Source organism: Macrotis lagotis, chromosome 2, assembly GCF_037893015.1.
Source record: "Macrotis lagotis isolate mMagLag1 chromosome 2, bilby.v1.9.chrom.fasta, whole genome shotgun sequence".
NCBI classification, from domain to species: domain Eukaryota; kingdom Metazoa; phylum Chordata; class Mammalia; order Peramelemorphia; family Peramelidae; genus Macrotis; species Macrotis lagotis.
Genome location: NC_133659.1, coordinates 126935290 through 126960952, shown reverse-complemented (window position 1 = coordinate 126960952; position 25663 = coordinate 126935290). Strand labels below are relative to the sequence as shown.

Sequence of the window (25663 nt, the reverse complement as noted above, 5' to 3'; positions counted from 1 at the left end):
AATTTCTGATCTCACAGACTCTGATTGGTTTAACAATGTAAATCAGTCAGGTTTTTGCTAAAGTGAACAGATGTTAACAAAGGACTGGTCTGAGTGAAACATCCTTTGATTGGTATGTGTGTGACACGTGCCATCTGTGTGTTTTCTCATTTATAAAATGAGAGCCTTTCCAGTTTTAAATCTCTGATCCTATATGCTTATAATGATAGTGTCTACAGATGCTCACTTGGGTGTTCATGAACCTACCTGGCCATCAGGAGGAACTTGATTTTGCAATTCCTTTCAACTTTATTCTCGTAGAGCCTAGCTTTATTGCCTCTTGGAACTAGTTGATATAGTAGTATGTTGAAGCACCATAGATACTTAGTAATTGTTCATTGAGTGCTCATAAGCACTGTTGGAAAACTTGGATACAAATCCTGACTTTATTAGCTGTGATTTTCTTCCTTTGTGAGATGAGGATAATAATTGTACTTCCTATGTTATAGGGTTGTCTTGGAGAAAGTAATTTATAAACAGTAAGACTATAGAAATAACTCATTTTTTTGGATGTCTGTTAAACTATGGAGTTATTGAAGTATGTGTGGATAGAGGGAGTACTTCCCACCTGTGAAACAGTGGGTCCTTTTAATGATAAAAGGAAAATTAATAAAAAGAAAAATGAATTTGCTTTGTGAATATTCTTACTGATACTATTTCAAAGGCCTTTTTAAAGTTTCACAAAATTATTATTATTATTATTAAGTATCACAGCTATTTATTCTTCCTCTTTTAGCCCTATACCCCTTAAGCTTCCTTGCCCATTCCCTGCTTTGAACATTCTTAGACTATTGGATCTGTGTCTCTGCTTTGAGGCACTCTCCATTTTTCTTTTATACTTGTCTTTGAATAGGTTAAAGCCCTTTAGCAGGCTCCTTGAGGACAGAAATTCTTTCATTTATGTCTTTGCAGTCCCAGTGCCTAACATACTGTATTGTTGTTCAGTTCTCTTTCAGTCGTGTTCAGTTCTTTGTGACTTCTTTTGGGGTTTTCTTGGCAAAGTGGTTTGACATTTCTTCTCCAACTCGGTTTCCAGATGAAGAAACTGAGGCAAACAGGACTAAGTGACTTTGCACAGGATCGTAAAACTAGGCAGAATTTGAGACCAGATTTGAACTCAGGAGGAGGAGTCTTTGTGACTCCAGGCCCAGCACTCTCTCCACTGTACTATCTAGGTGTTTGTATTCTGTAGGTGTTTAATACATTTTTTTGAATTGATTTATATGGAAATTACTTTCTGGTTCATTTCAACTACTGCTGACAGCTCAATTTTGTTTTAAACTAATGAGCGCTTGCCTTAAAGTATGCTTTCATTACTTCCTTTGCCAAATTGTAAATATTCTTCTTTATTTGGCATAGATATGGATGCTTTCAGTGAGGAATTGATAGGATGTGTAGAAGAGGATAATGAAGTGGAAGCACCAGTACGCTCTGGTCCAGAAATACTATTACCTTGGCTGTCACAGAACATCCAGAGTACAGGTAAGTGGGACTGACCTCTGGGAACAAGATACAGAATATGTAAAACAAAATATAATAATTTGAGCTTCTTGATTGTTTGGATTCTAGATAAGAGTTTCCCATATCATTTATTCTTTATAAACTCATTCTTTAAAAATCTTGAAATGGGCCCTTGTATCCTCTTAGGGTTCTAGGGAAGTGTGCTTTTGCCTTCCACATTGAGGGAGTTAGAGGTTTGGGATCCCCTCAATCTGGAGAATCCTTGTAAAATTTTTGGCCCTCCCTTCACACGAGAAGTCAGAATTTTTTTTTCCTTTTGGGGTGTTTACAGTACCTTATTGTAAAATTTGGGTTAAGTATTTGGTCATAGTCTCTGTGTTGTGTGCTGACCTTTGAGTTTCATCTGTAGCTTCTGCAGAATTCCCTCAGCCTTCTAAAACTGCGATGGAGAAAGACACAAGGTGGAATGGATAGCTGTATAATAAATATTCTGACCTCTGGCTTATATATTGTAGAAAGGGAATTGGATAGGAAGTCAGGCCTCACTGTGCCAAATATTGTCAGTGTGAATTTTGGTAGATAAATGTATTTCTTTGCTTCTTAGTTCCTTCATCTTTAAAATGAGGGCATTAAACTCAATGACTTTTTTGTAATTTTTATTTCATAATCATAAGCTTAACTGTATTGCCTAGTCAGACTTGAGGAAAGAATTCAAAGAAAATTTTAGCAGGGTGAGGGCACAAAGTTTATAGGATATGAGAGCAATAAGAGTTGGAGGTGAGACAGGTGATGCTCTTCCTAGCTACAGAGGAATAGTATGGTGATTAAAAAAGAAAAATCTCCCAAGATCCAAACAGCTTATGAAAATTGTCCTCACTCTGCAATGATGATCTTCTTGCTGGTCTTGCCATCCTAGGAATTGAAGTACTCTGTGACTTCTGTGATGTTCCTATATTCTTTGTCTTAGCCAAAGATCACATACTTGCCATTCAGTCATTCAGTCTTAGCAGTACAGATGAAAAACTGGGAGGTCTTAGTCTTGGGCCCAGCATTTGCCAGGGATAAGATGCCAGGACCAGAGATGAAGTTCTCATCAGAGATGTATTTGCTTTTAGTGCCATTATGATATGTGAAGTAACCACCCTGGCATATAAACCTTGGAATAATTATTTGAAAGTAGAATCTGTTATAACCAAGATGAAAAAAATAGCATTTTATTTTTATTTTGTAAGTTTTTAAAATTTAAAAACCAGTAAGAAAAAAATGCCAGGTACACAGCAAAACATGAAAGGATTTAATGTAAAACAATAAATTTTCATTTTAGGCAAGCCTATAATAATTAGTACATACATTTTTATCAACTCTCTTTGCTTCCTTGTAGTTTTTATTTTGTTCTCTGCTGTGTTCTTTTTTTTACTTTATTTTTTCTCCTTGTTTACCCCATCTCCCCTTTTCTCTACTCTCCCAAAGAAGGCTACAATTAAATGTGGATCTATAGAGATATAGATATCTATAAACATATACATATGTATATATACACTCCTACATGTATATGTAAGACTTTACTATGTTTATTTCCATCTCATCTGTTTTTCTAAAGGTGGTTAGTATCTCCTTCATAACACTAAGTCTTTCTATATTTTTCTAAATCAACCAGCTCATCCTTTCCCTACATCACAGCAATATTTGAACCCAATCACATTCTGAGAAATTTTCTATGAATGGTTTTCCCCAAATTTTCTGTACTCCTTCTATTCTTGACTACATAGGTTTTATTTTTATTTTTTTTAGTTTTTTGCAAGGCAAATGGGGTTAAGTGGCTTGCCCAAGGCCATACAGCTTAGGTAATTATTAAGTGTCTGAGACCAGATTGGAACCCAGGTACTCCTGACTCCAGGGCCGGTGCTTTATCCACTATGCCACCTAGCCGCCCCTACATAGGTTTTATTTAAACAAGAAAATTTTACTTTAAAGTAATTGAAATTATCCACTTTGTACTTAAACAGTTTTTTTCACCTTATAGTTTAAGGTCTGATACTGCTGAATCTTCTTCATTTGTTTCTATTTTTTTCATCTTTCTTTGAAGTTCTTGACCTTTTGCTCTTCCAAATGAACTTTGTTATTGTTTTTTCCAACTTTGTAAGATAATTTTTAGTAATTTAATTGGAATGCAATTGATTAAAAAATTTATAAAAACATTTATTAGGTAAAGTTAGCATTTTTATTATATATATAATTATATATTATCATAATTACCTACCCATGAACAATAAACATTATTGCATTTATTTGGATTTAACTTTATTTGTATAAAAAGTATTTTATGTTTATGTTCACATGGTTCCTTTGTTTTTACAAGTGTATACTCTCAGGTATTTTATACTGTCTAGTTATTTTAAAGGTCCAAAATAATACTGAAAATAGCATTTTAGCATGGTCCATTCTATCATTCTAGAGCAAGTCTATATATGGTATGACTTATTTGCATATAAGCAAGATTAACTGGAATTATTATTTTCAAGATAACTGAAATAGATATAGTATGATATTCTAAATATACCTGTTAAATTATATATACTCCAAGAAGTCTAGTAAAAATAAAAAAAAAATTTACACCTTTAATTTTGTTTACTAAGTCTCTTAAAATTATGCATCCGTAATTAAAATTGAAAATGCTCTTACCTCTGGCTTACAATCTATTAAAGTAATTACATTTGTACCTGTTCTACTCTAGAGTAATAGTCTATAATAAAAGCTGAATTTGGCACATTTTTAGATGTTAATTTTAAAAAGAATTGGTTTTGTGACTGGTATCCAAGTCAATGCATCCAATTATGCAGCCTCAAATGACTTCATTTTATTTATAAATTCAGAGTTCTGTCTGGAATATTTTCAGATCATCTATCTTCTAGCTATATTAAGAGCAGATAGCAAAGGTCAAATTACTAAATGTCTAAAGTACTTATGAGTAACTATTCAAACTTGAAGTATTATTTATGTTTTGTATACAGTAGGTTCTTAACCTATTGACCAAGTGAAAATAATAAAAATGGAAAGCATTGGCATCATTTCATGAATCTTTAAAAGCCAAACAAAAGATTTTCTATTATCCTAGAGCAAAGGTACTTAATCTGGGATTTGTGAATTTGTTTTAATATTTTGATAACTGTATTTCAATATACTTGGTTTCTTTTGTAAACCTATGTATCCTATTTTATGTATTTAAAAAAACATTCTAATAAGGGAATCTTAAATTTCACCAGGCTACCAAAGGGTTCCAGCAAACAAAACGTAAAAATCTCCTGTTTTAGAGGTAATAAAGAGACATTGGGGTTTTGGGGAAAAAATCTGTGCTTAAGGACACTCATTTAGGCTGCTGTGTGCTGATGGAATTGATGAAATAGAGATTGAACATGGGAATCCAAGTTCAGGAAAGAGGTGATAAGTACCTGAACCAAGGCATTTGAGTCAGATGTGTTAAGTGCCTGTGGACACAGAGAGTGAGAAATAAAGAATAACAGTAAAATCATACACCCTGGAAGGTTTGATTTGTCCAAAGAACTAACTAGTAGAAAAAGCAGTTATGTAGAACAAGTGATATCATTATAACTTTATATATCACCTGGCCAGGTGAAAAATAGCTGTAACATTTTACTGATATAGATCATGAAAGTTACAAAGAAGAAAGATATGATGAGGGTTGGTGTTGGTAGATTTCAGTTCTCTGAGTAGCTATGAGAAAAATCATTAAAAAGCAGAAAACCTATTAAATTGCCTATTCTCTTGCAAAAAAGTAGGGGAAACAAAAGTAGATACTTTGGACCTAATCTAACTAACCAGGAAGAATTGGTTGCAAAAGTGGAAATGGCACAGGAAGAAAGTGATGCCTCGCAGGGGTCATGATAATTTAGGAAAGGAATTTTGAACTTAGATAAATGCTCAAAACTTCAGCAAAACAGATTTTAAAAATCTGAGAATATTAGCTTTAATTTGTTATCTTGGATTCTAAAAATGAAAATGACCTAAAGGTAATTTACTTGACAGATAGGTCTTATTAGTGGAGGATTTTTTTTGGATTAGAGATTGGAAGTCCCCTATATTTCTCAAATTTGCCATTCCCCCCAAATTCTCACTAAATAATCCTCAGATTCTAATGTAGAAGAAAAGGAAGACACATTTAATAAGACACTTTTAAATGGATAGGGCTCTGAGCTCAAAATTCAAAAGGATTTCCTCAGAAAAATTTGAGATAGGTGCATAACTGAGTTTAAATACAAGAGATTGGGGTAACACTGGCCCTGGAGTCAGGAGTACCTTGGTTCAAATCTGGCCTCAGTTACTTAATAATTACCCAGCTGTGTGGCCTTGGATAAGCCACTTAACCCCATTGCCTTGCAAAAAAAAAATACTAGAGATTGACACAGATTTATTTAGAATAATGTCAGAAATGCCAGAGTTCACACAAAGCTGATGGTCTCAAAATGCTCTAAAAGAAATAATGAAGATTTTTCATTATGTATTGAGGCAAATTGAATAAGGCAGATATAGGCCTACTGCTTGGGACAGATGGTGCTAATGTTAAAAAAAAAATGACAGACAGCAGAAGGACTTGACTATTTTGCTTCTATTTTTACCTTCAATGAGAATGATCTTCAGATTGGAAAGGGTAGGAGAAATGTGATGAAGTAGGAATTGGAGTAAAAGATAATTGAGATTGTAAAAGAATGCCTCACTGCAGTAATTGAGCTGGTCATATGGTCCAGACAAATAAGATTCTGTGGTGCTGAAAGGAGATGCCAATGAGATCAGCTACATGTTGTCAGTAATCTTTGTAGATTCTCGGAAGATGAAAAGGTCCTAGAAGACTAGAAATCTGCAAATGTCCCAGTTTTCAAAAAGGGGGAAAAGATGGAATCTAAACAACAGACTGTTGGATATATTTGATATGCATCCACATTGACCCAGAGACATTTTAGAATGGAAACATAAATTTATGAATTTATAAATTTATTTGTAAATATTTAGAAAGGAATTAAGTATTATTAGAATATATAGCATGATTCACTTAGAACAAGTCATGCCAGTGTAATTTTATTTTCTTAATAGTATGTCTTAGTGTCATCAGAACATTTGATGAAGTCTCTCCTATAGAAATTTAAAAGTAGGTAAGCAATTAAAACAGGGACAAATCTTGTATTGGTGAATCTCTTTGAAAAGGATAGTTACTCTTTGTTTTTAACGTTTTTGGGGATACTCCTTTCATCCATCATGGTTATTTCCTGATATATTTGATCTTTTACTTTTGAACCCTCCTTTATTGCAAAAGAAAATAGGTTAAACAAAGCAAACCCAACCAAGTAGCATATGCTTCTAGGGAAGCTATGGTCTCAATGGTCCAGATTAGTTATTGAAATTAATCTTAATTCAAACATTTTGTTTTAAATTTTATGTTATTTTAGTTGATGTTTATATAGTTCTATTTTTTAAATACATCAATTCATGAAAGTCTTTGTGTTTCTATTACATTCATTTATTACATTTTGTTCAGTGATTGCCCAGTGAGTGGGAAATTATTTTGTTTCTAGTTTTTTGCAACAAGAAAAAGTTTAGTTTGTAATATATTTGTAAAATATATTGATATATAAAGGACTTTTATTAATATTGCTAACCTCCTTGAGGCTTATGCCCAGTAGGGTCAAAGAATTTGAACAATTTAGCTGCAGAATCACAGAATTTTTGAGTTGGAAGGGCCTTGGCAGCTAGTTCAATACATATCTAAAAGGAATTCCCAGATTAGAACAAACTTGAGAAAGGGATTCAGCCTGGGCTAAACATATTTTTTTGTTTTGTTTTTGCAAGGCAATGGGGTTAAATGACTTGCCAAGGTCACACAGCTGCGTAATTATTAAGTGTCTGAGGTCAAATTTGAACTTGGGTCCTCCTGACTCCAGGGCTGGTGCTCTATCCACTGCACCACCTAGCTGCCCCTGGTCCTGAACATATTTAATGTGGTGAAAGACTTTCTCTTCCACCTCAGAGACCTTCAGTACCTGGAAATCACTATCCTCCCCAGGCTTCTCTTCTCTAGGCTAAACACTGTCTGACCCAAATTTGATCACTTTGTTTATAGGATATGGATTTTTTTAGTCATCCCTTGGATATTCTCTTAACTTGTCAGGGTTTTTTTTAAACCAAAGTTTGGTCACCAAAGTGACCAAAATAAAGCATAATGTTCCAGTTGTCATCTGTCTAGGGTGCAGTGCTGGAGAATGATTAATTTTTCTAATTAAGATTTCTAATTATTTTATTAATAGTTCTGAAAGTTAAACCTCACATTTTACTGCTAATTTATTTTGAACTCATATTAAAATCCCCAGATGTTTTTAGGACAAACTACTAATCAATTATACCTTCCCATCCTGTACTTATGAAATAAATTTTTAAAAACTTAAATGTAAAACTTTATACTTAAATTTATTCAATTTCATCTTATTGGGTTCAGATCAGTATCCCACAAAGCCTCAAGATAGAGTAGATTGCTTCTCTTTGGAGGGCTTAAAGCAGAAACCTTTAGCCAGTTAAACTGCTGAGGATGTTTTTTAGAATTGAGTTTAACTAGGTGATCCCTTCCCATTTTGAGATTTTGTGACTAGTAAAACAGGCCTCAGACACCAGTTTTGGCAAGGATTTGAGGTAATTTACACACTATACAGGCAACCCTTCCTAATAATATTAATTGAAGCATTTGAAGAAATAGATTATTATAATATTTGACAAAGCACTGTGAAAAGAAACATGTGCTTACTGGAAGTCAGGAGAGCCATTTCTAGTCCTACTCATGGAAATTAACTCTGGGATTTTTGCACAAGTCACTTCACCCCTATGAAACTCAATTTCCTCATCTATTAAATGGAATGAGGGATAGGACAAGATTAATACTGGTCTAACTTTCTTTGATATTGTTAGTTGTGCCACAAACACCATAATGTTATAAATGGGAACTAGATGAATTGTGTTATACTAGTATATCCAGACCTAAGAGAGTTGTCCTTTTCTTTTTAACAATTAATGATTGGTATTATTATTATTGTAAACAAAGCAAACCAACCAAGTATCATGCTTCTAAAAATAGGGAAATGGGGTTTCATTATCTGTTCTCTATGGTCAAGATTAGTTAATTGAAATTAGTCTTAATTCAAACACTTTTGTTTTAAAATTTATGTTAGTGTACTCAATGTTTATATTCTATTCTTTTTTTAAATCTGCATCAATTCATTTAAGTCTTTCTATGTTTCTATTATATTCATTTATTACATTTTATTCATTAATGATATCATAGAATAATCTTGGTCAACACAACCTTATGTGGGAAATGGCTATACTGGAAAATTTAGTTATTTTTTGTGCCCTCTGGTGACTGTCTGCTTATCTTTATTTTTTAAAGTGAGCTCTGGCTCCCGAAAGGGGATAGATTTTGCTCAGACGACAAGTATTTGTTTACGTTTCATACAAGAAGCCCTGCTGAAACACCAATGGCAACAAGCCTCAGAGTTCCTGCAGTGTTATTTCCAGACCCTGGAGGACTTTAACAACCAGAGACAACAGTTGGCCCCAGAGGCAAGTGATCTAATGGTGGGAATGAGAGGGAGCTTGAGGTGTTCCTTCATCCTCAGGCTCCCTGAGTAATTACATGCATGAGTAATTTTCTTAGGGCTCAAGATTTTTAATCAAGTTGTCATTGTTACATTTAAATAGTATTTTTAAGTAGAAGCAACTTCAACTGAAGTTTGTATTTTTGGATGAGGGGAATATTTATTTCCCTCCATATTTTCTGTGTTTCTATTGAAGTGGAATTTAAAAAGAGATAAAATGAGTTAACTGCACAATTTTAAAATTTGCAAATCATCATGATTACTCTTCATTATATTTCATAGACTTCTTTGGCTGTAGTTAATAAAATAAATAATCACTTATTTGTTTATTTGCAAAATGAATCTGTATCACCTTGAGCAAATTAGTTCACCCCATTGTGCTATGATTTCCTTATTTCTTTAAAAGAGCATTTGGATTAGAAAATCTCTAGGTTTTGGCTCTAAAAGTCTTTGATTCTGTAGTTCTACCTTCTTTGAATTAATGTCTGAATTATGAAGAATTATGTCAAATGAAAGGACACATGGTAAATATGGTAGGATTATTCTTGAACCTTTATCCAATTAGTTGCCATGTTTTGGCAATTCTACCACCACAGCATCTCTCAAATCTTCTCTACCCATCCCCCACCTTAGCTCAGACCCTCATCTCCCCTTACCTGGCCCATTGTAACAGTCTTCCTAATTGACTTCGACCTTTTTTTCCCTCAAACCATTCACCACATAATTGCCAAAATTAGTTTCCTAAACTACAAATCTGGTCATTATGTCATTCCCCTTCTCTAGAAATTTAATTGTCTTCCTATTTCACCCAGAATAAAAAAAACCAAAAACTCTTCAATGTGGGACTTAGAATCCCTACAATTTGCCTGCAACTTTTCTAAGTTTATTATTAGACATCATTCCTCTCATGATCTTTATGTTTCATCCAAACCTATGTCATTTGTCCCTTGAGTAAAGCATCCTACTTCCTGTCTATGTGCCAAGCTGTTATCTTTGACTGGAAGGCTCCTTCTCCTCTCCTCTGCCTCTTGGAATCCTACCTTCTTTTAAGATTCAGCTAATGTACTGTCTCCTTTAGGGATCCTTTCCAGATCCCAAGAGGGCAGGGTTCACTTGTTCCTCATATGAACTATCATGGAGGCACTAAACTTTTTACGTGTTCTACCTTAGCAACAGAATGTAAGCTCTTTTAGGACAGGAATAGGACAATAGATGTTTATAAAATGCTTGTTCAATTGGATTTGAGAGAGAGGGAGAGAGAGTCAGAAAAAGAGAGGAAGGAATGAAGGGGAGACAGACAGACAGACAAAAGAAAGAACATTTATTAAGTGCTTGCTTTTTTTCAGAACTCTATGATAAGAGCCAGGCCATGTACACATGGAGCTAACATTCTAATGGGGAGAAAACAGTGCAGAAAGGAAGTTTCATCTGTGGGTTTGATGGAAAAGAACATGTTCCTTAGGGTACAGAGGCAAAACAGATGATATTGAATTTAAATTCACAGTAATATTGATTTAAATTTAAGGAAGTTTTTAGCTTTAATGTAAGGGAAAAAAATCTTTCTAATTAGAACTCTCAATAAAAGAAAATGGACTGTTATAATGTGTGGAGTTCCCAGAGAGCAAATATGGACTGGACAAGTACTTGTTGGTCATATCATAAGGAGGATTCAGGAAGGGATAAGGAAGGAAATCAGAGTAGATCCCAAGTTTATATTGTTTCCTGATTAGTGATTTAAATTAATAATTTAAATCAATTAAATCTTCCTTGAAGTGCATATTATTTAGTTAAATTAAATTGGGGGGGGGAAGAAAGCAAAAGTAGCAAGCCCTCCAGAAAGGAGAATTCTTTTTTTTTTTGAAGTATAAACTTTATTGGATGCTTTAGCAATTACATTGTTACATGAGAAGCCAAACTCTTTGCTCTGTTGTTCTGTCCAGGAGGGACAGAGAGGATTGGTCTGCCGAAGGAAGTAGCCAAAATGAAACTTCCTCAGAGTCTAGGGTAGAGGTCTAGTTCTCGGGCCCAGAAACACAGGCTATTTTCCTTCCAGAGCTATTTTGTCCCCCTTCCTTTGGTGTGGTGGACACAGTGTAGCAGCTTTATTTTTATTTCCCTTCCTTCCACCCCAACTGAATGAAATATCTCACCAACTGAGTGATCAACACAAACCTGAGTGATGAGAGACAAGGGAATAAGAGAACCCTAAGTACTTGGTGGAGCCTCAAGGGAGGAGTTTGCTCCACTGCATAGAGGTTTTTGGATCTAAGCTGTTCTTTCTGTACCACTAAACTTTGGGTTTCAATCCTCTGGGCTTATATTTCTGGGGAGATCCATGACCCTACCCTTAGTATCTGGGTTACAGAATCATTTTTCAGAGAGCAGTCTGTTGACTTCAGTGTCTGGTTTTATTGGTTGCTTGTTTTCTCAAACCCAGCTTAAAAAAAAAGTCACCTGAGGAGGTGGTTTGGTCAATAGGATTAGGGTGGGGGTGGGACAGGGTTGACTGGGATCATCCCTTGAGGGTATCAGGGTCACAGGCTCCTCCTTCACATGGAGTACCAGACCATCACTCCAGAAGCTAGGGCCACAACAGCAGCGAGCATGAGTTGAAGGTTGAGCTGCCTCAATACAGCCGTGACATTTCTGAAGGGGCAAGCACTACCCTCATGGGCACCTTGTTGAGCAGCATAGTAGGGGCACTTGCGCACATCTCCTTTCCCATCATGTACTAGGAGCTCTCCATCCTGGGATTCTTTAGCCAGCAAAGAGCCAGCCTTGTCCAGTTCATTGAAAATCTGCATGTTGTATTCAAAGGCCCTGTTTGCCTCCTCAACAATTTTCTCCCTGGTCTTCAGATCCAGGTCCAGGGCATTCATTCTGGCCCGATAAAACTGCTTGAACTGCTGGGCGTTGTCTACATTCTCAAACAGATAAAACTGGGTCCCTTCTCCTGAGCTTGGCAGCTTCAGTACCCTCTGGGCCACCTTCTTCAGGACCTGGCCCCCAGAGAGGTCCCCCATGTATCGTGTGTAGGCGTGGGCCACAAGGAGCTCCTTCTCATGTTGCCCAACATAATGGATCTGGTCTACATATCGTTGGGTGGCCTCTGAGCACTTCACTTTCTCCCTCCAGTCCTCACCAAAGAAATACTCCATGTCCTTGGTCAGTGCCTCCTTGCGGTGTAGCTCCAAGGGGAAATACAAGGGAGCAAAGGCTGGGTGGTCTTTGTTAAAGTCCATCTCCTCTTCCAGGGCTGAGTATGTAAAATAAAGTGCAGTGGTAGCTAGCTTAAAGATATCCTTCTTGATATGGCCTTTCAAGAAATCTTTGACAAACTGAGTATTCTCAGCACAGTCATGAGGCTCCTTAGTCCCTTCCTTTAGAAGCTCAGAAAGGTCTGTTTGTTTTGCATAGTTTTCCCATTCAGGTGCGCCATAGTTTTTTTTTTTTTCAGATTCATCCACTCCATCTGACGGTGTCTCCACTTCAGATAACATTTTGGTTTAGTGCAGCTCTTCAAACTTCCACCTCTCTGGTCCATGCCATTGGGCTCACCGTGCCGCCAGGTCCGCAGGAGTCACCGCCTCGGCCGAACCCGAATTCTCTCTTTTTTTTAAAGATTTTATTTGAGTTTTGAGTTTTACAATTTTTATCCCAATCTTACTTCCCTGCCCCCTCCCTCGGAAAGCAGTCTGTCAGTCTTTATTTTGTTTTCATGTTGTACATTGATCCAAATTGAGTGTGATGAGAGAGAAATCACATCCTTAAGGAAGAAATAAAAAGTATTAAGAGATAACAAGATCAGACAATAAGATATATTTTTTTTTAAATTAAAGGGAATAGTCCTTGAAATTTTTTCAAACTCCATGGCTCTTTATCTGGATACAGATGGTATTCTCCATTGCAGACATCCCGAAATTGTCCCTCTTTGTTGCACTGATAGAACAAGCAAGTCCATCAAGTTGAGCATCACCCCTATGTTGCTGATAGGGTGTATGGTGTTTTTCTGGTTCTGATCATCTCACTCAGCATCAGTTCATACAAATCCCTCCAGGCTTCCCTGAATTCCCATCCCTTCTTGTTTCTAATAGAATAATAGTATTCCATGACATACATATACAACAGTTTGATAAGCCATTCCCCAATTGAAGGACATTTACTTGATTTTCAATTCTTTGTCATCACAAACAGGACTGCTATGAATATTTTTGTACAAGTGATGTTTTTACCCTTTTTCATCCTTTCTTCAGGGTATAGACCCAGTAAGTGGCATTGCTGGATCAAAGGGTATGCTCCTTTTTGTTGCCCTTTGGGCATAGTTCCAAATTTCTCTCCGGAAAGGTTGGATGAGTTCACAGCTCTACCAACAGTGTAATAGTAGAAAGGAGAATTCGTAATCCCAAAGTTGGTGGTGGAAGAGTAATATAAAATTAGTTAAATGAAGAGTTTTTGAAATTAGTTTTATGATATATTTTTGCTGATTACTGCCCAAATTAAAATATAGTTTGCTTATTCTTTTCTATATGCCTCATCCACTCAGGTTGAAATTACTGGTCCCAATTTTTTGTAATGCTTTGTAAAGTTTTTATTAAGTAAATAGTTGGATTTCCTTCCAGTTTTGCTATTTGAAAAACTAACATTTTGATTCTTATCCTTTTTTTCTTTATAATACATTAACTTGACAGAGTATTTGGAAATTGGGCAGTACAATTTTATATAATCATCCTAAGAGCAATGTTGAAACCTTCAGTGCCTTTGCTGACCGGATGAAAAATATTGGTGTCCAAAATTATTTAAAGGTAAGGAAGAACCTGCTTTGTAAGATGATAGATTTAGAGTTAGAAGGGAGCTTAGAAGCCATCTAGTATTATCTCCTCATTTTACAAATGAGGCAACTGAAGCTAACAGACCTTAGATTGAATGATTTGTCCAGTTGATACAGCTTGTAACTGTGATAAATTTAATTTTGTGACTTTCAAATACACCATGCTCACAATTGGGCGGTGGGGAAATTGATAAGCCAGTGATGATGAAAAATTCATGGGAGGGGATAGAAAAGGACAGTGGTACTCCTAAACAAATAAGTGGGAGCTTGACCATATAACATCTACCTGCCTCATTGTTTATTTAGTTCATTGTACTATTCTTTCATGTTCTCTTGCTTTTTCTGGCCCTTGAGTGTTTTGAAAAGGAAAACACTTGGACTCTTTTGTTTAAATTTATCCCAATTTTCCAGAAAAGGATCTCAAAAGGAATGTAATTAACTTCTAAAATGTTTGCATATCATTTGGGTCTTTTTGTAACAAGGAGGCATAATCAAGCAAAACAAAAGTACATACTGGCTATATCTGGAAAACATGTTTCATTCTGTACCTCTAGTCTATCACCTGTCTGTCCTGAATTGGAAAGTACATCTTATCATCAGAAATCTCTGGTGATTCTTTTTCCCTTTCCTAGGGTTTTCAAAATTGGTTTTCTTTACAGTGAAGTTGTCATTATATAAACTGTTGTCCTGATTCTGCTCACTTCACTCTGTATTAGTTCAAGCATGTCTTCCCAAATTTCCAATTAGCTTGTGTATATCTCCCCAAATTTCTCTGAGTTCTTCCTTTGTTGTTCTCAATAACATTAATCATATTCTATACCATTCACATACTCTAATTTATTGAACCATTCCCCAACTGTTGGGTACCCCCTTATTTCATTTTTTGCTGAAACAAAATATACTTCTATGAATTTTCTTTTTCTACACTTGAGTCCTTTCTTGCTTCCTTTCATTTCTCTGGGGTGTACTTCATCATTCCCCCTTTTGGGGCTTCTCTTTCCTCTCTATTCTCTCAAAAATTCCTCACACATCACAGGTTTTGCCTCTGGGTATTTCATCTTCGCACTAAGCTCTTTGAGGGCCTTGAACACTGAGTGTCTCTTTAGCACTTAATTCTTTAGTGCTGCTGTCCTTCAGTGAAGACTTCTCTGGTCCCTTACTCTAGTGTGGAGATGACTGAGGCTTGTGTAGGCTGTACCTGCAGCAGAATGCAAGCTCTGACAGGGTCTGCCAGAGTAGGTTTCAAGTCCAGGCTTAATAATGTTTGTCCTTCATTTTTTTTTTTTTTGGAAGGCAATGGGGTTAAAGTGACTTGCCCAAGGTCACACAGCTAGGCAATTCTTTAGTGTCTGAGGTCGGATTTGAACTCAGGTCCTCCTGACTCCAGGGCCGAGGCTCTATCCACCACGCCACCTAGCTGCCCTGTCCTTCATTTTCGAAGAAGACCACAACATCAGAGAGGTGATGGCCATCTACAGCCTTCTGTGTCCAGTAACCATATATGAATCAGAATAACTGAAGATAGCCCTGGATGTGGGTCAGTCAGGTTTAAGTGACTTGCCTAAGGTCATTTACACAGCTAGTAAGTGGCAAGTGACTGAGATAGGATTCAAACTTCTGTCCGCCTGAATCTCCAAGACCAGTGCTCTATCCCCTGGGCTACCTACCTGCCTAAGTCCGGGCTTAGTACCCTATTGATTGTTTCTCTATTCTTTCTGTGTTATCTTAGCTATTTTTGGAGAGACTCATTACCAGGATGGCTGCAGGGTTATTCATATTTTTGCCCCAGTAGCACTAAAAGATCATCTACTAGACTACAAAGGGTTATAGTCTATGTCAGGTAAACGCCAATAATCAAAAAGATTATAGTTTTTTATTTTTATTTTTTTGGCTTGCCCAAGGCCACACAGCTAGGTAATTATTAAGTGTCTGAGACCAGATTTGAACCCAGGTACTCCTGACTCCAGGGCCGGTGCTTTATCTACTATGCCACCTAGCCGCCCCTGATTCTAGATTTTTGAAAGTAGTAAATTTATATATTATATTGTTCTCTTATTGTTTCATGAACATCAATCTTGACTTCTGGCCAGATTTAAGTTTCTTGACATAAGGGACTTGTCTCATTCTCTTTTATATATTCCTATAGTCCATTTTGACCCAATCTTGTGATTTTCTTGATGTAGGGAATTCCCAGTGAAGAGATTCTGGGACCAAGTGTTTCCTGAGAGACGTTTGAGAGATTATATGATTTGCTAGGGTCATAGAGTCAGTATGTGCCAGATGCAGGACTTGGATACATGTATTCTTGAGTCTGAAGTCACTTTTCTATCTTCCATCATCTGTGCCTCTCGTGTTTGGGATCCCTTGACCCAGGTTGTTTTTTATCTGTTGCAGATCTCCTTACAACATGCATTATACCTTATGCATAAGGGAATGGTTGAAGATGCTTACAGAAACCTAAATCAGGCAGAGAGCTGGAGATATGGTGAAACTTCTGCTTCCCAAGAAAAATTAATTAAACTTACCCAGGCCTACAGAGGGCTTTTGGATTATTATACATGGTCCAAAAAGAGGACTGAATTGTCCACATTTGGTGAGTGAATTTCAGGCCTTTACCTTATGATATCTAGGTGGAAAGAACATTAGGAGATTATATTGTTCATCTGTAGACTTCATTTCTATATTGCAGAGAAGGAAAACTTTCAGAAATTTCATAATTTCCTTTAATACAATTTCTAGTGTCTCAAAATGCTTCTACTCAGGAAGTTTGATGAGCATCCACAAAATGCTCATTTATTTTATGATCATTGCTTTTCTAAAAATTCATGTGTCATTAATAGTTGGTTTAAATTTACTTAGTGACATGTAGATGTGGATTTTCCTATGTGCACAATTGTAATGGAGTCTATTTTACTCATTTTGTAAGACTAATTAATACATTTAAATAATTGTACATAGTAAGTTCTCTCAAATCCAACTGATGGGAATCAGCTTTTTTTTTTGTACTTAATAGTATTTTATTTCTTCCAGTGACATGTAAAATAGTTTGTACCATTTGTTTTTGTAAGATTTTGAGTTCCACATTTTTCTCCCTCCTTCCCTCCCCTGTCTCCAGGAGAGCAAGCAATCTGATATAAATTATATATGTGCAATAATGTTAAACATATTTCCAAATTAGTCATGTTGTAAAAGAAGAACTTCACTCAACAATAGTTCATGTAAGTTTTTCCAGGTTTTTCTGAAATTTGCCTGCTTATCATTTCTTATAGAACAATATTTGAAATAGCCCTTTCTATGCTATTTTACTAATATTTCCATTTTAATGTTAAGTGTTAATGTACCCATTTTCTACAACTGTTGGCATGTGACACATATTTCAACATCCTAACTTTCCTGTTTTGACTGTCATATCCTTAAGCTTCTAGGTTGATATTCTTTGGAATTATTTTGATTTTCATTTTGAATTCACTATTGTCTATCAGTCGGTACTCAGTCATCTTTTCTTTTCTTTTCTTTTCTTTTCTTTTCTTTTCTTTTCTTTTCTTTTCTTTTCTTTTCTTTTCTTTTCTTTTCTTTTCTTTTCTCTTTTTTAGGTTTTTTCCAAGGCAATGGGGTTAAGTGGCTTGCCCAAGGCCACACAAGCTAGGTAATTATTAAGTGTCTGAGGCTGGATTTGAACTCAGGTACTCCTGACTCCAGGGCTAGTGCTCTGTCTACTGTGCCACCTAGCCACCCCTTTGACAGTCATTTTCTTCAAAGCCTTCTGCCATTTCAGATCTGCAAATCCTTAGCCCCTGAATAATCTTACAATCTGATTTATCTATTACTTTTGGGCTGCTAAGTATTACTGAAGAAAGTCATGAAATCCAATTCATTTCATTTACCATAAATTTGTGGCATATAACCATAGCTAAATTCTCATTGCTTTTTGGAAATTCTTTCATTGAATTTTTATTAATTTCTTATCTCTTTTTCCTGGAGTGACTTCTAAAATTTATTTTCTGCCTTTACCAGTTAGAGTAAATCAACTCCAGACTCAAAATCCCAGAATTTCATAATTGAAAGGCATCTCAAAGGCTATCTAACAGTCTACACCTTTAAAAGAATCCCCTGTACAATATATTTGATAAGTAAATGTCTAGCCTTTCTTGAAGCATTTTGGATAGCTCTAATTTTTAGGAATTTTTTCCTAATATCAAACCTAAATTTGTTTCTTTGAATCTTCTTTCCATTTCTCCTAGTTCTGCTCTCTGAGACCAAAGAGATTAAATCCTATCTCTCCTGGAAGAGAACATGCCTCCCCCTGCCTCACTCCTTTGAACTCTTCTTCAGGCTAAATACTCCCCAGATTTTTCAAGTGATTTTCATTTAATTAATCCTCTAGATCTTTCATCTCTGTTGTTATATAATTTACAGATTATTAATGTTTTTTCTAAATGATGGCACCTAAAACTCATCACAGCACTCCACCTATAGTCCAGTGAAAGCAGAGAACTTTAGAATTGTCACCTCCCTTTTCCTGGAAGTTATTATGTTACACTGTTGAGTCATTAATCTGTAGTCCATTAAAACCTCCATATCTTTTAAAAATTTAAATTTTCTCCTCTTCAGATCTTCCTCCCTTTCTTAGAGCAGAGTATGTTCCATTTTGTCTTTCTAATCCTAAGGTCTAACACAGTGCCATGAACATAGTAGGGGTACTTATTAAATCTTTGATTAGTTTTTGTCTTATAGGAAAAAGTCTCTCTCTGCTTCTTACCGAGGCTATTTTCCTCTATCTGTTACCTTAGGGTCTTTTATTCACTTTTCTATCTTACTATTGCTGTGAATGCCTTCCAGTATGATTGAGTTTTGTAAGTTTTATAAAAAAAAAAGTTTTCTACCATATTTATCATTCCATCTCTTTCCCTCTTCCTCATGATTAAACTTCTTGAAAAAAAGGCCTCTATTTCTTCACCACTAACACAGCTCTCCATGTTTTAATCTGCCTTCTGTCCTCACCATTCTCTTGAAATTCCATTTTCAGAGATCAACAATGGTGACCTGTTCTAAATGGCTTTTAATTTCTTCAGATCTATTTTACTCACCATATGAGGGGGGGTCACTTTACTAATCCTCAGCTAAGTCATCTATGAAACAGGCATGGTATTTGCTGTAAGTCACAGAGTATTAGAAAAGTAATTTGTAACTTTTAAAATACTGTTATCAGTGTGAGTGATTGTTTTTACTGCTTTAATTATTTATGTTTGTGTTATCTTCTTTTTTTAAAAACTTTTTTTATTTTTTTGTTTTTGAAAGCAATGGGGTTAAGTGACTTGCCCAAGGTCACACAGCTAGGTAATTATTAAGTGTCTGAGGCCGGATTTGAACTCAGGTACTGACTTCAGGGCCAGTGCTCTATCCACTGTGCCACCTATTATCTTCTTAAAAAATTTAGCACCATTATGGTAGGGTTTATGACATGAAACTATCTCCCTCAGTACTTAGCATAGTAGGCCTTAATAAATGTTTGAATTTAGAGGTTTACATTTAGGAAGTCTTCCCTCATTAATTACATAATGCCCACATTGATTCCCTTATTTCATATCCTCTACACACGCAGTTAATAATAAATGTATTAGAGGTTGGGCTTTTGCCTTGTTTTGTTCTGTTGTTGCATGTATGCATGTTCAGTTCCCCTAGTTAATTTGTTTACATTTTTCAAAGCAAGATATTCTAGTTAAATGTTCTGCCCACAAAATATTTGATACTCAGGAAACACTAAGAGACCTGTACATGATTAGGATAAGATTTTAAGTCAATATTTTCCTTTCCTCCTACCCTTTTCTGTATAAAAAAATAAAGTATTTGACAACTGGAGAATTTACTACTCAATACTAACCCCTTCCTTTTCAAAGATTCTACTAGCCTTACTCTGACAGCTGATAGCTATTTTTTAGTAAAGAGAGATGAAAAATTAACAAAATGTGTATAAAGTTTTTCAAATTTTTAGTTTCAAATGACTGCCTTAGAAAGGGTGACCATAAAGTTTTGTCTGATTAGCAAAGCAATAGGACACTTGACTGTGTAAGTATCATCTGATAATTGCTCCAGCTTCTATAACCTGGTTTCTGGGGTATCTGGCTGCATGGAATCTCAGTTACTGCATCTTACCACCCATTTTCTTTCTGATCACAGATTAATCATCTTTCTGCACACACCTCTGCCTCATGTCTCTCTTTTTGCCTGCTAAAATCCAGATTCCTTAGTCTTGCATTTAAGATCCTTCATTAGAAGATGCTGCTTTATCTTTGGAGTTGTGGTTCATCCTACTATGTACAGTACATTCAGTGCTTCTGTAAAGCCCAGACTATTCACTGTGCATGGCCCAGTTTTTCCAATTCCCACTTGTTCACACTATCCTCCACACCTGAAATTTCTACCCTTTCTTCTCTTTCCTCTCACTTGTCCCCCTCCTCCTCATCTCTGCCTACTGAAATCTTGCTTTTCAAGATCTAATTCAAGTATCATTTCCTCTCTGGACCCTTCTCTAGTCCTTCCCTTCCCCAACTGAAAATAGCTTTTCCTTCCTTGGACTAGCCCTTTGTGCTTTGTCCTCTCTTAGGTACTTCCTGTAATCTGTGTTTTAATTGTATATATATTTCATATCTTCCCTGCTGCTTTGCAAACTCCATTAACGTAGGGATAGTGTCTTACTCCTCTGTTATCCTTTGCTACTGGCATAGGGTTTGATAAATGGTGGTTAAATTTGTTATTCAGTTGTTGACTCTCCTAATCAAAGGACTTGTAGATCGTTTCTTTTGCATTTTTCTGGTCACTTTTTTAAGTCTGCTGGTTGTGTTTTGTTTTGTTTTTTTCCATGGCCTTCTCTTCACTCTTCATTGGCATAGGCTAAATTAGTTGCTGGAACTAGGAGATCCTTATTTCCCTGTTTTTTGTTCATGGGATGGTGATGTATCACTGATAATTCTTGCTTCTGGGTAACTAAATAACTTTGAAATTTCAATCTTTGGGCAGAAATGGATGATTTTGCCACCAATGAGGCAACCGAGGATATGCACAGCTACTTTCGACAGGCATCAGTAAATCTTGATGCGATCATAAAGATCCCTGGAGTGTGGGATCCTTTTGTAAAGAGTTATGTAGAGGTAAGCAGATTGTTCAAAATTTAACTGTTTTATTTCTTCTCAATTGTAAGTATATTCAACGACTTTGCTTAAACTTTAATAACCCAGAAGGAAGATTATACAAAAAAAATTATTATACCATTGAGTCCTTGAAGTTGTGTAATTTATTTTACTGGTATGCTATGAATATTATTCATCTGCTTTTACTATTTGTTAACTTATTTACAACAAAATATTTAGAATAGAGTAGGCTTTTTTCCTTGGTCATGAAGACTCGATAAATTGTAAATATCAATTCATAGGAGTTTTGAAATAATAATAGGCTAAATACTTCATTTTACAGATGAGGAAACTGAGACCTAGTTATTTGCTCATCATTGTATAGTTACTAAGTAACTAGGACTCAAAATCCAACACTTTCCACTGTACTAGTGTTGCCCATTATTAAAGATTTAGAGATTGAAAACAGAAGATTTACGATAAATGAAAAGGTGAAGTAATTTGCAGCTCTCTGAGATAGTAAAACTGTTCAGGATTTTATTATGGCAAAGTATTGTTAAAAAGTACATAGACCAAAATTAGTAAGAAAAGCAGTAAGCGCCCTGAGGACAGGCCAGGTGAAGAGAGAAGGGCAGGCAGCCCTGAGATTTGGCTTAACCTGGCCACATGGTGAGAGGCCCATGGTGCTCCATGTGAATGGGAGTATAGAAGCAGCAAGAGCTCTTGAAGCTCTTCCTATTAAATACCCTTCTATGGTAGGTTGGACAGAGGGTGGTGCATGGGGAGTGGTCTTACATCTTGGGTTAGGTATGGCAAACTACATACTGGTCTTTCCTGTCCCAAGGTGCTCAACCCCAAGTTCAACATGTTACTACCTGTGACAAAACTTCTACAGCCAAGATTAGGTGAAAGGGAAAATAGGAAACAAGATACAAACAACAGGGTCAAGGGGAGGCAGGATACAATCAACAGGGAGTCAGTTTACATCTCAAGATCAGGGAACCTCTACCAGCAAGATTTAACAGCATTTAAGATTACGTATTTTGTTTCTGCTACATTCATAATTCTCTACATCATTTCCCTGTATCACTAGGACACATTCCCATTCTTCATTATTGTAAGAGAGCCTGAAAGAAAACAGATTTTTAAAACCTTGGAGATTGTAGCATCAGCACAAAATAGAATCAAAGTAGAATGATGAATTCTAGCATGTAAGGGAGTTAGTATGTCTATACCATAATAGAATTGTAGTTAATTTTCCATGGATTGATGCTGACCTTTCTCTACTTAGTTGCTGATGGAGGGTGGTGTCACCTTGGAATTTTTCAAGTGCAAAAGGGTTAGATGAGTGAGGTCCTTGACTTTGACCACAGAACTTGATATGTGGACAAGTTACTCATTGAGTGCCAGACTCCAAAATCACCAATTCTGTTGTGGTAATAATGACATTTGTAAAGCCAAGGAGCAATCACCCATACCAAACAGTGGACAATGAGCCAGTTCCTGAGTGGAAGGCTGGGCTCTGGAAAAAGAATAGCGATTTCTGCAGGTCTCTTTTTTTTAGTTCAGGAATGAGTTTTTGAACATGTATTTATTGCTTTGAAGTGCTTTGCTCTTTAAGGAAGCTGCTGGCAGTGCAGTGTAGGGCTTTGAAACCATTCATGGCAGCCTCAGATCCTTCTTAGTTGTGTGCTTGGGCACTTACCCTCTTTTGACCTTAGTATTCACAACTGTCAGATGAGGATGATTATCATCATAGTTCCCACCCTGCAAGGCTGTTTTGAGGAAAAAATGATATAATATTTGTAAAAAGTGCTTTGTACAGTGCCATGCAAATAGTAGATGCTATATAAATCCTTATTCCTTTCCCCCATTAAGGGTTCCCACTGAAATTTTTAGACCTTTTGCTCCAACTTATTGTCTGCAGTCCTTCCTACCACATACCTGGAGTGAATGGAAATTGTGTGTGTGGGGGGGAGGGTGGGGTTAAGGCTTTAGCATAACATTTCTTCTACCACAGGAAACTTTTGCAGGGTAAAAGTCTGTTGAAAGCAAAACTTGCAACATTTCTTACTGTCTGTACTGTATTGTTTCTGTGTATAACATGCCCAAATGAAACAAATAATATGGTGTGATCTTTTACTGATAATGAAGTCTTTAGAAAACTAGTAAACTTTACTGTTACAGGTATGTCCTTGATATTTCTGACTTAGGGTGTTGGTGACTTCTATTTCCTTATAGATGCTAGAATTCTATGGAGATCAAGATGGAGCCCAGCAGGTGCTCACTGACTATGCTTATGATAACAGCTTCCCATCTAATCCAAATGCTCACATCTACTTATATGAATTTCTGAAGAAAGAAAAGGCATCAGAAGATAAACTGATTCGTGTGCTTAAGGTATCACATTTTGAAATTTCAACTAGATCTTGAATATTGATAAAAAATTTTAAGTAGAAGTTTTGTTTTTGCCGAAAGATATCAAAACAATTTTATATTCACATTTGCCTCAAAATATGACATTCTTAATGTAAAGACTTAAAATATAAATGAACCTTAAATATTTTTTCTTCTTTCTTCCTTCATAATAAGCCCTTATAATTCTAATTCCTCTGATTGAGAGTAGGAACCTTATTAGTATGTGGAGAGAAATCTCTAATGATAGTTGATATAGTAATCATTACAAAAGGTCCCACAATCTAAATCTAAATGTGAATGACAACCAAGGAAATTTGGCTCCAAGCATTTTTCTTTCCTTCAAGTTTTTACTGCTTAAAATTTCTCTCTTAATTTCCTCTTAACTGAACCTGGACAAACCTTCACCTCACCTGTGCTTCCATTTCTCTCCTTTTCCATTCAGGTCCTAGGAATATATGTAGTTGCCTAGAGTGGTGATTTCAAAGAGAAGGATTGAGTAAAGCACTGGGACTCTTAGTTTTTGTTTTCTCCCTTGTACCAGAGCTTTAGCAATATCCTGTAGACAGAAGTCTTACATCATCTCCTATCTCCTCTGTTGCATTTCCAGAGGACCCCAAAGGGTCCTCTGCTTGCTCTTGTCAAAATGTTTAGGGAACTCATTAAGTCTGTGTATATACTCATGGCTTCACCCAGGGTACATGAACTTGCTTTTTAAAAAAGATGTTAATATTTGTATTCCAATATGATTAATTTCCTTCATGAACTGTATATTTTATACATTTAAAAATATTATTCTGAGATGAAGTCCCAAAGATTTTTATTAGACTTCCAGAGATTATGGTGCAGAAAAAATTAATAACCCATGTAAGAGAATCTAATAAATAAAGACAGATAATTATAGGGATAACATGATATTCAATACTTTTGTCCTTTGTTGTCTTTAGAAGAAGAGGAATAGGGGGCTTTGCTTCAGAGAGAGGAAGTTAGAGAAAAATGACCTGAGGAGGAGAGAAATCCTATTTGAAACCAACAGAGAATGACAATGGACAATAGTGTTCTCAAAAGCTAAGAATAATGTCATGGAGTCTGAATTGAGAGGGGTCCCAGAGATTTCTAGTGACAGAAAGACCTTGTCCTTTTTTTTTTTAACAGTATTTTTAGTTCAGTTAGTTGATTTCTTCATATTTGTTCCCCTTTTTAGTCTTCTTTTATTGCCAAACCTAGTACTTAGTTACTCTGTATTCTGAGTGTTGGTCCTCATAGCCACCTGGTGGCACCAAAAATCAGCTTTTTATAGGGTAGAAATGATCTTTTAGCAAACTAATTTTTTTTTAAAGAATTAGAATCTCAGTGTAAGTCTTTACCTTAAGAATATTTGAATCAAATGTGAATTTGTTGTTTAAAAATAATGGTATAATTGACTACATTGCGATTTGAAAAGTTCCTTGGAAAATATGGGACCAAAATAACTTAGCAAGGAAAAAACCTGAAACAAACATTTCTTATATTAAGTATGTTGAAATGAGGAAAATGATATTTTCACTTGAAATTCTAGGTCTTTTGATATATAGTTTATATAGTTTAGATACATTTGAATATGTATCTATATTGGTATAGTGCTTTACAATTTTTCAAAGTACTTTTATGTACATTATTTAATTCTCAAAATAATCCTGTCAAATTAATAAGAGTATACATTTTTATTTAAAAAAAGACCTTTCTGAGCTTCAATTTCTTTAAGTGATTTGCCAAGAGCTAGTAAAGATGTAGTCCTATGTCAATAAATGAATGAACACATGAATGAGCATTTATTAATAATATAATTATAAGATTTATAGAGTACTTTGAGGTTTTTAAAATGCTTTACAGGGATGGCTCGGTGGTGCAGTGGATAGAGCACCGGCCCTGGAGTCAGGAGTACTTGAGTTCAAATCCCGCCTCACACTGAATAATTACCTAGCTGTGTGGCCTTGGGCAAGCCACTTAACCCTATTTGCCTCGCAAAAACCTAAAAATAAATAAATAAATGAATGAATAAAATGCTTTAGAAATATTATTTCATTCTATCCTCACAACAACCTTGGGAACTAAGGACTATTAATAACCCTATTTTACATTTGAGAAAAGGTAGCCGCAGA

General features: G+C 35.8%; 1 protein-coding gene and 1 pseudogene across 2 annotated transcripts in view; one reads left to right on the top strand and one right to left on the bottom strand.

Moving 5' to 3' along the window:
- Positions 1-25663, top strand: part of TAF1A (TATA-box binding protein associated factor, RNA polymerase I subunit A) — a 99297-nt gene that overhangs the window by 59572 nt on the left and 14062 nt on the right. For both annotated transcript variants that reach the window (XM_074222731.1, XM_074222732.1), the window contains 6 exons: positions 1399-1521; positions 8945-9117; positions 13841-13954; positions 16375-16573; positions 20998-21128; positions 23349-23507. In XM_074222731.1, coding sequence (XP_074078832.1) covers positions 1401-1521; positions 8945-9117; positions 13841-13954; positions 16375-16573; positions 20998-21128; positions 23349-23507 — 897 coding nt within the window. In that variant the 5' untranslated portion in view covers positions 1399-1400. The remainder of the gene's footprint in view (positions 1-1398; positions 1522-8944; positions 9118-13840; positions 13955-16374; positions 16574-20997; positions 21129-23348; positions 23508-25663) is intronic.
- LOC141513173 (heme oxygenase 2 pseudogene) lies at positions 11491-12707 on the bottom strand (annotated as a pseudogene).